The sequence below is a fragment of the Notamacropus eugenii genome, chromosome 2, assembly GCF_028372415.1.
Source record: "Notamacropus eugenii isolate mMacEug1 chromosome 2, mMacEug1.pri_v2, whole genome shotgun sequence".
NCBI lineage: Eukaryota > Metazoa > Chordata > Mammalia > Diprotodontia > Macropodidae > Notamacropus > Notamacropus eugenii.
Window position 1 is genome coordinate 216891438 of NC_092873.1, and position 12677 is coordinate 216904114.

Here is a 12677-nt window from a genome sequence, read left to right on the forward strand (position 1 = left end):
TCTAAGTCACAGACTATGGGCTTGCCCTTGGATAGAGCTCTAGGATACTGCTGTTGGATTCAGCTGCAGTGAGTCAGCTGGAAAACTGTAGGTTCCCCTTTGGCCAGGGCTTTCTGCCATGGTTATTCTATGGCAGGCTTCAGATTGGGCTAGGAATTGGATTTGAGACCCTGCTCTGTTCCAGGAGTTACAGCACATAGATTCTGTATGCTTATGTACTTACTTCTTCCTCATTACATAGGCCAGGGCTTGGGACAACAGCTCCTTGTGCTGGACTATTGGACTAAGCACAGGTCCCCCCTTGGTTTGCATTGGATCTATGACTAGCAACAGTCATATGACCAGTAAGTGATAGAACTGCCATCTGTGCATAATGCCATGTCCTTCTGTGCTAGATTTGGGATCTTTTCTTGCCCATGTGTGTAACTACTGGTAGATCTTAGTTCAATAGCAGCACAAGACTTTCCTTGCTACTTTCCCTCCCCAGTGTCCATGCACTTCTATGTCTGTCTTCCTATTCTGATCTGGGCTGCAAAAATCATTCTTTGTAATTTTTCTAGTTTTTTTTTTTTTTATTAAGACTCAGACTGGTGCTTTTTTAGAGCTTTGTGGAATAATTGTTGGGGGAAAGCTTGGGTATAATTATTTGCTTCTACTACACCATCTTGGCTAACCTCTTTACAATGTAAGATTTAATTCAGAGTTTTTCGATTTTAAAAATTAAAGCTCTTTCTCAGTATGTAGTTAAATTATTAAAAAAAAAAGTTTTATTGATGCCCTTTGTTTTCACATCAAAGGATTACTGAATATCCGAATATTTTTCTTCTCCCATATGCAGTGAACATTCCTTTGTATTCAATGGGGAGAAAATTAAGTAAAACCAATGGACTCATCAGGTGCTTCTAAAAGTCTTATGTAATTTCCACACCCATAGTGCCCCATGTCCTCGACAAGTGGAGGCAGTCATTTTTTTCCCCTCATCTCTTCTATTGGACTAAGGAAGGTCACTGTAACTACAAAGCATTTAAGTAGGTTGTTTTTTTTTTAAAGTAGATTTTGGTCTTTTACATTGCTGAAATCACTGTGTACTTTGTTTCCTTGGTTTTACCTTACTCTGCCCCAGTCACTACCACTCTTCCCATTTTTATCTGAATATTGTATATTTGCTGTTTTATATGCTGCAATTTCTATTCCACGACATTCACATATCATATTTTGTTTCGTGATACAGTGGCCAAACAGTCCCCTTGCTGCCACACACACATACACACAAATGCTGCTGGAAATGTATAGAACCTTATTCTAATGGGGGCATATTGCCTAGAAATAGCATCTCTGTTTTCTAGAAATAGCCTGAATCTTGTGGTTATTTTTTGCATATGTAAACAAAATTATTTCCTGGAATGGTTGAATGAATTCACAGTTTCACTGACATTATACTAGTATACGTCTTCCCATAGTCTCTCCACAATCGACTAATTCTCTTTTACCATTTATTGGCTGTTAGTCATATACTTTTGTTAATTGACAATATATATTGGATATCCAACGTTTATTTATTCTAGAACCAGAGGGAAATAATAGAAAGATATTGTTCTTACAATAACTTCAAAATGCATAAAATATACGGGCGTTGACCTGCTAAGACTTAAAAGGTTTATAGAAATTCAACTATAAAATATTCTTTAGATATAAAGGAGAACCTAAGTTATTGACTATATAATAATTGTTAATGGTTGAGTCATACCAATATAAAAATAATGATTATGTTACCTAAATGAAATTATAGATTTAGTGCTATACCAATAAAGCTATGAATGGGTAACTTTAGAGAGCTAGATGAAATAATTATTCATTTGCAGGAACAGAAAGTCTAGAATCTCAAGGGGAAAAACAGTAGGAGTGAATGAAATAGTTCTTTTGGACAGACTGTACTATAATAAACTGGTAATCATTAAAACTATATAGTGCTGGTAAAAAAAAAAAGTAGAAAAGTAAATCCATGGAATAATAAGTCTCAAAAAAAATATTTTCTCAGTGTTTGATAATCTCAAGAACACAAACTATCTGTGGAGAAGAATTTCTTATTTGTTAAGAAATTATGAGAAAATTTGGAAAGCCATTTAAGGAAAAAATAGGTTTAACAAGCCTCTTATACAATATACAAGAGAATTTCCAAATGGATATTTAAAGATAAAATGTCACATCATAAAAAAATGTTTGGAAGAAAATAAAGGGAGATACCTTTTAACAGCTATTGGAAGGTAGGGTGGGTGGGTGGGTGTTCTTAGCCCAAAAATATATAGAGATCAGAAATCATTCGTCCAAACCTATTCTGTTTGACCAACTTTATGCGTCTGACCCAACTCATGTATTCTTCTCTGGTCTTTGTAACCGACTTGCTTTGTGAATCTGAGTAAATGATTTTACCTGATAACACACTTATGGTCCTATTGTGATTTGGGGCAAAATTTTCTATCTTGATGTGATTCAAGGAAGAATTGAATTTCAATATGACTTTAGTCCAAAGTCTGGGAATTTTTTTTGTTCCAGTTTTTGCAACCTCTTTTAGCACATTAATCATATTAGTTTATTCTAATAACTATACTGATTAGAGTTTATTGGGAATGAGAGCCATTGCAATGTGAAATCATTTAGGACCTTTACCTCATGGTAGTTTAGGCTTTCTACTTTTCTAAATTTCATACCTTTCATTCTGACGTCTGTCCGTTTCCGACTTCTTTTATTGATTATTTAAGGTCACATACACCTAATAATCCAGCAAAGTAAATTTTATTTTGGCAAAACTTGTCTTTCTGTTGCTATGGTTCACAAAATTATATATCTAGATGTGAAAGGTACCTCAGAGATGGTCTAGTCTAGTCCCCTTATTTTACAAATGAGAAAACTGAGGCTTATTAGATCAGTATCAGAGACAGATTTTGAATCCATGCCCTCTGTTTTCAGAACCAAGGCTCTTTCTACTGTACCCAAAATGCCTACCTTAAATCATGTGGTCCTTATTAGATACCGTTACTGGCTGGCTACTCAGACCATGTTATTAATTTTAGTTTAGTGGTGTTTTTAGTAGGTTTTTTTTTTGTTGTGGTGGTGATAGACAAATATTAAATACTTACAATGTTTGTATTATATTGTTTTAATTATTCTTTTTAGGGTCTGTATCCTGAATCTCATGGAATCATTGACAACAAAATGTATGACCCCAAAATGAATGCTTTCTTTGCACTTAAAAATAAAGAGAAATTCAACCCAGAGTGGTATAAAGGAGAACCTGTGAGTCCTTTGTTTAATCTTCAGAAAACACTTCTTTCAAAATCCTTACTTCATTCAGAGTCAAATGTCAGATTCCCTGGAGTTTAAACAACCTACTTCTTGGTGAAAGTGAAGATGATGTTTCAGTAGGGTTTTCTGGAATGGTTGGATGCCTGTTGGTGGTTGGTTATACTGGCCCACTTCCTTCTCATACCAGCAGTACATATCTGTGAAACTGGGCTGAGAATAGTTTTTCCTGCAAAGGTTAATTGGCCCATCCCAGAATGGATCCCCTAAAAATTTAGGGGCATCTCTTAATAGCCATTCAAATGTGCTATTCTTTTCATGTATGAAAATAAAAAAATGAAAATCTTGTCACAGAAATTATAAAGGTTTAGGCAGCTTTGCACTCCAAAAGAACTCTGTACTATGATATTGCTTGAGCCAAGGAATAAGTTAATGAACAAACAGGATCAGGGAATATGTAAGCTTCTGAAAGTAATACATTTCTTTCTAAGAAAAAAAACATATTAGTTGAGTATGTAACTCTAGATTTGACAGGACTCATTTATGAGATTTTTGAAGTTAATTTTTTAATCTCCAATTATTTTAATTACTCTATAATAGGTAATATTTTCTAGTAGCTGGAACTTGTTACATTAAAATTTTTTTTTCACATACTAGGTTAATGTATTGCTGCTAATAAAATTTCCTAACTGTTGGATGTTTATATAATTTCCTGATTTTTCTTAATTATCTCCTCAGATTTGGCTTACAGCTAAGTATCAAGGTCTTAAGTCTGGCACATTTTTTTGGCCTGGATCAGATGTGAAAATTAATGGAATTCTACCAGATATCTATCAAATGTATAATAGGTATGCTTGCATTTTTTTTTTTTACTAAGGTCATAGGATCATATATTTAGAGCTAACAGACAGTGTAGAGCCCATGTAGTCCAACCCTCACATTGTACAGGTGAGGAAAATGAATAACACGTTAACTGACTTACCCAGGGTCACACAGCTATAAATTGTCTCAGATTTCCCTGACCCCTCGTGGCCTATCTACTCCTCAATACTACCTCTCAGCACAGTGTAATGAAAAGAGTCAAGGAGACCTACGTTCAAATTGTGCCTCTTGCAGTTATTAGCTATATAATCATGAGCACACTTTCCTTAAGTGCTCTCTCTGAAGCTCAGTTTTCCTACAAGTGAAAGAACTATAATAATACCAGTATACTGTATGAAATTATTTTGAGGAAAGAACGTTGTAAACTTTAAAGAGCTATATAATTGTGAGTTGTTATTAGGAGCTTATGGAAAACAGCTTTATACAATGATATCTCATACCCTTTCCAGAGCCTTAAATTCTTAACATTTCAGTTTGAAATGGTGGCAGAGAGTTACGAAAATAGAGAATCTATCGTAAAGAAAGTCTAAATGGCAACCTTCTTAATATAGAGTCTGAGAAGCATTGGTGGGTATGATATCCTACTGACATCCTACCATGCTGAGGTCTTTGGACAGGGATAAAGGAGTATAGGACCTCAGGGAATAGGAAATAAAGTATGACTGTCCTCTTCTGAGGATGTGGAGATCATTTATTAGGAAAAGGAAGGTGAAGCGTTTAGAGAAGTATGAGAGAAAATGTCAGTGTTTAGCCTGGCCTCCCAGTACTTCCTCTTCAATTCCCATGACCTCCATCTCCATTATTTCAGTGATCAAGGGGAGTAGTCATAGTTACATCTCATAATTACTCAGAATCAACCTCCAGCTTCTGAATTCTGAAGTTCCTTTCTCTGATCAAAATCTCTTTTTTCTAATTCTTTGTCCTAAAACCTTTCTATCCGTTGATCCTTCCCAGTTTTTCTGTCACCCATTCAGGTTTTACTTCTGTACACTTAACTCTATTTCAGTAACTCATTGTTTTCCGTTCTTAAATCCCTGAGGCCTTCCTTTTCCATCCTCAAAATCTCCAACCCTGGGTCACCTCCAGTGTCTCCCTTGTCAATGAGGAAGCCATAAATTCAAGCTAACTGGATTCCTTATAAATTCATACTAAGAGGAACCCGTATCACTGTGCTGCATTTCTGATTGCCTATCCTGCTTTCTATGGCAAGTGTTATTGACCTGCTCCTTTGTGCTTTAATCCTTATTCCTTTCACATCTTTCTCTTTATTCACACAATTTCCTAACAGGTCTTCCTGCATCAGGTTTCTCTTTTTTTCTAATTGATTGTATACCTGACTGCCCAAATAATCCTCCTAATGAAAAGGTTTAATAATGCATCTTCTCCAATTTCCCATTGCCTGTGGAATAAAGTGGAAATGCGTAATCTTGTTCCAACCTACATTTCCAGCCTCATGCCCCACATTCAACTTTTTGTCCTCTGTTTTACAGCCAGACTGGTCTGGCACCGTCCTTCTCTCTCTTGATTCTTGTATTTATTCAGGTAGTTCTTTGCGTTTGGATTATAGTACAACACTCACTCTGGAGTCAGAGGACCCAGATTAAAATCCTGTCCCTTGACACTATCTCTGTGATTTTGGGCAAGTCATTTAATCTGTCTGAGCTTCAGTTTACTTGACTGTAAAATGACAGAATTGGACTAAATAAATGGCCTCTGACACCTCATTCTAAATGAATGCACTCCCTCTATATATTCTATTAAAATCCTCCACTTCATGGGCCAGCTTAGGTTCTTCTTTGTGTTGTTCAATTATTTTTCAGTTATGTTCAACTCTTTATAATCCCATTTGAAGTTTTCTTGGCAAAGATACTGGAGGGGCTTGCCATTTTCTTCTCCATTTCATTTTACAAGTTAACAAGGAAGTGGGGTTAAGTGACTTGTCTAGGGTTGCACAGACAGTGCCTGAGATCAGATTTGAACCCAGGAGGATGTCTTTCCCACTCCAGACCCAGTGCTCTAACCTACTGCACAACCTATCTGCTAAAGTACTAAAGTCTATTCTGATCCACTGATCTGAAAGTCATCCCTTGCTCCTAAAATTATTGTAGCATTTTATATGATCTTCTCCTTTGCCCTTTTAACATTCTATTTTTCTTCATATTTATTTGTGTACAGGCCTTCTTTCCCCATTCTCTTCCTCTCAACTCTATTGCTTTTTAGACTATGCACAAGACTCTCCATGTTTACCACCTTTGTATGCTCCAAACCTAAGCCAAAGTAGGCACTTAAGAAATGTTTTATGAATGAAAATAGAAAAAATAATTTGAAAATTAGCCAAGTTTGCTGGCAGGAAGGTAGACAAGAGCCCTTAGTCTGGAATTGATCACTATTGTTTAGGGCTAAAATAATTAAGAAAAACTGCCTGAAAATCATTGATTTTTAAACCATTGCTATTAAGTGTGAGAAACTAATATTAGGGAAGCTTAGATTTCATGATCTGGAGCAAGAGTTCTTAACTAAGGGTCTGTTAATTGGTTTTAAAAAATAGTTTGATAATTTTATTTTAATATATAGTTACCTTTATAATTCCACATATTTTTATATGCATTTAAAAGCATTATTCTAAAACAGGGTCCATAAGTTTTTCCAGACGACTAAAGGGGTCCATGACACAAAAAAGGGGAAACAGAGAGACACACACACACACACAAAGAAACACAGAAGAAACAGAAAGAGACAGACACGAAAAGAGAGAGAGAGAGACAGAGAGTCAGTAACAAGGACAGACGCTGACACCCGTACACAGAGAAAGAGAGAGAGATCATGTTCATGAGTTATAATTAGAACATCAGAGTTTCTCTTATCATTTCACAAATAAAGCTTTTTGAAATGAGGCCTATAGAGATTAAACAATTTGTCTTTGCTCCCACAGCTAGTAGGTTTAAGTAATTAGGGCAAGAGTCCAGGTCTCTAGACTTCAGTCCATTAAGTCTTTCTAAAGATTTTTTTCACCAAGTTTATTCAATTCTGATGAGAACTTTAAATTTGTACATTGTTCTCTAGAAAATGAACTAGATAAAATGAGTTATTGCCTTATAACTAAATAAATTGTTTGGGAAGAAAAGAAAGACATGTAATGAAGCCCTGTTCCAGAAATAAATACTGTTAAAATGCTTCTCTGTTTGTTCTACTAAGTATCCTTCGAGTGTATACAAAAGTTTTTCCTTGACCCCTCTACTGTTCATGAATTATCCCTTCCCTTAATCTGGTGAATAGTCAATTAAGAGAACCTACCTATGGTGAAGTAATAGTGATGCACATTTTATGAAATTCTTGGGAGTTTTCCAGTGCACAATGTTGTTTCCAGAGTATTATTGGAAGTGGTTTGACATACGGGCTCTGGATCCATCCAAAAGGGTAGGCCTGGGTTCAAATCTTGCCCCTGACAGATGCGAATCTGGGGGATGATGGGATGGTGGACAAGTTATCTAACTTCTCAGTATCATTTGAATTCTCTAAGTCTTTTTACAAAGGAGTTACCAATCTGCATTAGATGAAATCCCATGTCCAGAACGAAAAAAAAAGCTGTTCCTAGGTAATTAGGAATATGACTATTTATTCTTGGAGCAAGGTACAGACAAAAACTTCCTTCTTCTATGACAACAAAATAGTTGCCTTCTTTGAAGTAAATTAACACCTAGTTCTCAGGGTCATTGGGAGGGTCAAGTGATATGCTATTTGTAAAGTGTTTAGCAAAATGTCTGGCACAAAGTAAGTATTCTATGAATACTAACTTTAAAAATAAAACTGGTTTTCAGGCTAAGCACTTTGATTTTTCTGCTTCGTTTCAGTAAAAACACCCAGTATTTAGCCCAGTGCCTGGTACGTAGTAGCTGCTTAATGAATATTTGGTTATTGGCTGTCTTACATAAGCCCTTGTCACAGATATTTTTCTTTTGACTTGTCTTCAAAAGCATTGGTTCTTTTGTCTTTTTTTTTTTTTTTTAGTTCCATCCCATTTGAAGAAAGAGTTTTAGCTATTCTCCAGTGGCTAAAACTTCCTAAAGATGAAAGGTATGTAGGTGCAGAATTGATATTCTATGTTGTCTCTTGTCTTATTGTCTTAGAGAAGTTAGCTATATAAGTTAAATTAAAAGAACAACTTTTGTAATCAGTCTTAATTGGCTTGCTATACTTAACATGGCTTGACTAATCTATTGGATTGTTTCAAATGACTTTTCAAAGCATCCAACATAAAATTTCTTTCTCAACATTTTAAATATTATCTCTGTGATATGTAGATTTTATTTGATATCTGTTGTTGAATTAATCTTTTCTATTCTATGTTTCAATGTGTTCATAAAATATTACATTTTGATACTGTTTGATTTAGACCACACTTTTACACTCTGTATTTAGAAGAACCAGATTCTTCAGGTCATTCCTTTGGACCCGTCAGCAGTGAAGTAAGTACATTTTTTCATTGATGACTTCGTAGAGCCAGCCACCAGCTAACTGAAGCTGAATTTTAAGTGGATTCCTGATAGTCTATAGGACTTCAGGGGCAGAGTGAATGAAGGATGAGAGAAATTGTACTGAACCAAGGCTTTAAACTTCTTAGAGAAACAATATCTAGGGTGACTACAATAGTTAGAAGAGAGATTTGGTTGCATATAGTTTCCTAATTTCCTAGGTTGCTTCTTAAAATTGATGGTAATCCAAAATACTTAATCAATAGTCTACAGGATCCTGGCGTCAGTATCAGTCTTACCAGTCAAGAGTTTGTAACGATGATGATGATGATAATTAGTTGCGTTTATGTGGCACTTTAAGGTTTGCAAAAAATTGTACATATGTTACATCATTATAAAAAACCTTCATTTTCAATATTATTGTTATCCTCATTTGTACGGATAAGGAAGTAGAGATACAGAAAGGTTATTTAACTTGCCCAGTGTAACACAAATGAGATATTCACAATGCCCACAGGTTCTCATATGTTTTTTCCCATGTAGGCAGGTAAGGTTTGAATTAGACAGCAAGCAAGTTTATGCAGACTTTTGTGTATGATAGCACAACACAAATATGTTTCAAAGAAAACTATACTCAGATGATGGTTTCATCAAATAGCCAATCAGCTTGCTTATGTTAGCACAGCCAAATAGACTGGTCATTTTGGTGACAGATATAGTGGTAGTGAAGCATAATGGAAAGAACATTGCATTTTGAGTCAGAGGACCTAGGTTCGAATCCTGGCCCTACTGCTTGTTAGCTGTTTGATATTGAGAAGTTACCTTTCTCCACCTCAGTGTCTTCATATAGTCTAAATCCTGTTATCTTATTTTGTTCAGTCAAATATTTAGACTGAACTTGAGTAGTGATACTCTTAACTCTCCAGAAGGAATCTTGAGAGACTCTATGTGGGAGGCATGGCTTTGATGCTGTCAGTATTTAAAACACTCTGGATAAACCCATCTTTCAAATACTTAAAATCTTAAAGCATTTCAAAGCCCAGCATAAGGATCTATATATTAATATTTTTTATTTCAAAGTTCCTTTTTTCTCTGAGTAATTGAAAGTCTAGGATCAAAGTTGGAAGTGTAGAGCTGGTAGATCATCCAGTCTACCACTTACTACCTCCCATTTCCTATATTGGAATAATAAATAAATTAGGAACTTAATCTTGCCAAGTTTGTCTAGGTTAGGTAGTAAGTGACTGAACCAAGATTTGAACTCATGTCCACTGACTCTCAAACCTAATGACTTTGCCACTGGACCAGGCAACATCACCTCCTACTGGTTATGTGTACTTAAATATCAGTTTCTTTCTGTCTTTTCAGAGAATCTACTTTCCTGCTTCATATTACCACCTTTAAGATTCCAGGTTCATCCATTTTTGAGTTTCTCTCTCAAATTTAATTTATTTGCAAGCAATAAGATAATTTAAATTTTCAGAAAATATTAAACTTGATTTATCTTGGTTTAACAAGTTTAACAACTTGCCAGTGTATCTTTGAATGAGAGGTCATATTGATGGAGACCATCATAGCTTACTTCCAAGATAGTTAAAGTAAAAGTAAGAAAGATAGATAATACTAAAAAATAGATAAAGATTAAGCTGATTTGACATTACCTAAACATAAAGCTAAATATGAATACTGATGATGTACTTTTGTGTGGAGAACTGGAAAAGATAAGTACTACATGGTATTTTGATGTCCTTGTATTTATGTTCTTTGGTTTTTCTAGGATTTAATCATTTCTATGTTTTAAGAAAATTATTGGTCATAGAACACACAATACAAAAAATCATTTAGCTGTTGGATTAATACTACGGTCAGTTTTTGTTAAGCTCATCATTCTGAATTGAGATACAGTTTAAATCAGAGATATTCCATGAATATTTGCCAAGCAGAGGTCTTGGGGAGGGACTTACCAGATTGGTTATGGTTATTATTTCAAAGTTTTAAGGTGACTAGGCCATTTCAGTGTTAGTATTCTAGGATTGCCTGCCTATCAGTCAGTTGTTATTTCCTACTTTCAATGACCCCCTGACTCCTGAGCCTCAAATGAATGTTTTATGTAGTATAGATATGTGCTTCAATGTGTTTTTTTCCTTAAAAATAAATAGATTTATAGGAAAGAAAATATTTGGAGCCAAAATTCAACTACGAGTTTATTCCACTTGAAATTTCTTCTCTTTCCTAGGTCATCAAGGCATTGCAGAGAGTTGATAACATGGTTGGCATGTTGATGGATGGTCTTAAAGTGATGAATTTGCACAGATGTATAAACCTTATTCTTGTGTCAGATCATGGTAATTTAAATTCATGTCAGTTACACTTTGTATCAGGGGTGCCAAGAGATTAGTTATATTGATTCTGATTTCCCTTACATTTTACTATTAATTTCATATAGTTTCCTTCTTATATTGGAATCTTATGCTGATACTTAGGGGAGATTAAGGGGAAAAATAATATGAAGTGACGTGTACCAATCAGAAGAAAATTTAACACCTAACTACTGAAGTGAGGCAAAGGATGGAGTAACTATCGGTTAATTTGGGGGGTGGAGGCAGCCATTAATCTAAGTCATTTAAAGAAAATTTAAAAGATTATTTCCCCCCTAGATTATGCAGTTTGTTTTTGACTATTCCTTTTTCATGAAACTTTTCCATTTCTTTTTTACTGAAGTAGATATGAGGTAGACTGTTATTAGACCTGACCATAACAAATTTCAGCTTCTAAAATATTGTTCTGTTTTTGATTGTGAGCTGTTAACTACGTTAATGACATGGCAACTGGGAGAAGTACAGAAATGATTATGTTGGATGATAAAATAGTAATGGCAGAATCTATAAAATAATAAAAGATCCAAAGATAGATCAGTTTTATTATTAATTCTCTAGATAGACTTGGCCAAGCTTGTTCGGTTTTGTTTTCTATCTGTAAAACTGGAATGATGACACTAGGCTCAACATACATATCTAAGATGTTATGGTGTTTAAATAAGGATAAGTTTTTTTAAACCAATTAGCAATCAAAATTTATTTTTAAAAAGAGTAAACATTAAGGAGTTTTAGGGAGAGGCACAGATAGCAAAACAAGGTCAGGTAATAGTAATTGCTAGAAACTAAGGTACTTAAAGGGGGAGGGAGAACCTGCCACATGCTTCTTTTCTATTCTCTGTAGAATATAAAATTATACACATGGTAGGAATGCTAAACTTGCCAAATTCTTTTCAATTTTTTAATTTGTATCTTCAGTTCCAAATTCTCTTTCTCCCTGCGTTCCCTCACACACCCATCGATAAAACAAGAAATATGATAATCATTATATGTATGAAGTCACACAAAATATATTTTCATGGTAGCCATGTTGTGGAAACCCAGAAGAAGCAAGACAAATGAAGAGGAAAAAAACATGTTTAAATCTGAACCCCGAATCTATCAGTTCTCTATCTGGAGGTTGATTGCATTTTTCATCATGAGTCCTCTGGAACTGTCATATGTAGGTCATTGTCCAAAGGAAATTCTTAAGATAAAGTTCATTCTGCCTGAAAAAGCTCTTCCTTCCTTTCAAGAATTCCAGCTGTTTTTAATACTTTTTTTTATTCCTTAGGAATGGAACAAGGTAGCTGTAAAAAATATATCTATCTGAACAAGTATTTGGGGGATATTAAAAATGTCAAAGTATTTTATGGTCCTGCAGCTCGTTTGAGAATTCTTGATGTTCCAGATAATTATCAGACTTGTAAGTATTTAAACTTACCAGAAAATGAGTGATTATATTCAGAACTTGTTATTACAAGTTGAATTTAGTCAGTATTGGCCAGGAGTAAAAAGGGGGATCAGATAGATAAGACAAGCCCTCCAGCTTGATTTGCTAAGTTTTAGAACCTAGAAAAGCGCTACTACTCTGTGCGATAGCATATGACTTATAATGCTAAAGTACAGGATCTGTCATCTTAGGTGACCCACAGATAGAACATTTTAT

The 12677-nt window shown here is 34.9% G+C and overlaps 1 protein-coding gene across 2 annotated transcripts in view; it reads left to right on the forward strand.

The window, feature by feature from the left end:
* Nucleotides 1–12677, forward strand: part of ENPP1 (ectonucleotide pyrophosphatase/phosphodiesterase 1) — a 99263-nt gene that overhangs the window by 54081 nt on the left and 32505 nt on the right. For both annotated transcript variants that reach the window (XM_072643347.1, XM_072643348.1), the window contains exons 8-13: nt 3175–3294; nt 4039–4148; nt 8191–8256; nt 8576–8648; nt 10891–10999; nt 12303–12434. In XM_072643347.1, coding sequence (XP_072499448.1) covers nt 3175–3294; nt 4039–4148; nt 8191–8256; nt 8576–8648; nt 10891–10999; nt 12303–12434 — 610 coding nt within the window. The remainder of the gene's footprint in view (nt 1–3174; nt 3295–4038; nt 4149–8190; nt 8257–8575; nt 8649–10890; nt 11000–12302; nt 12435–12677) is intronic.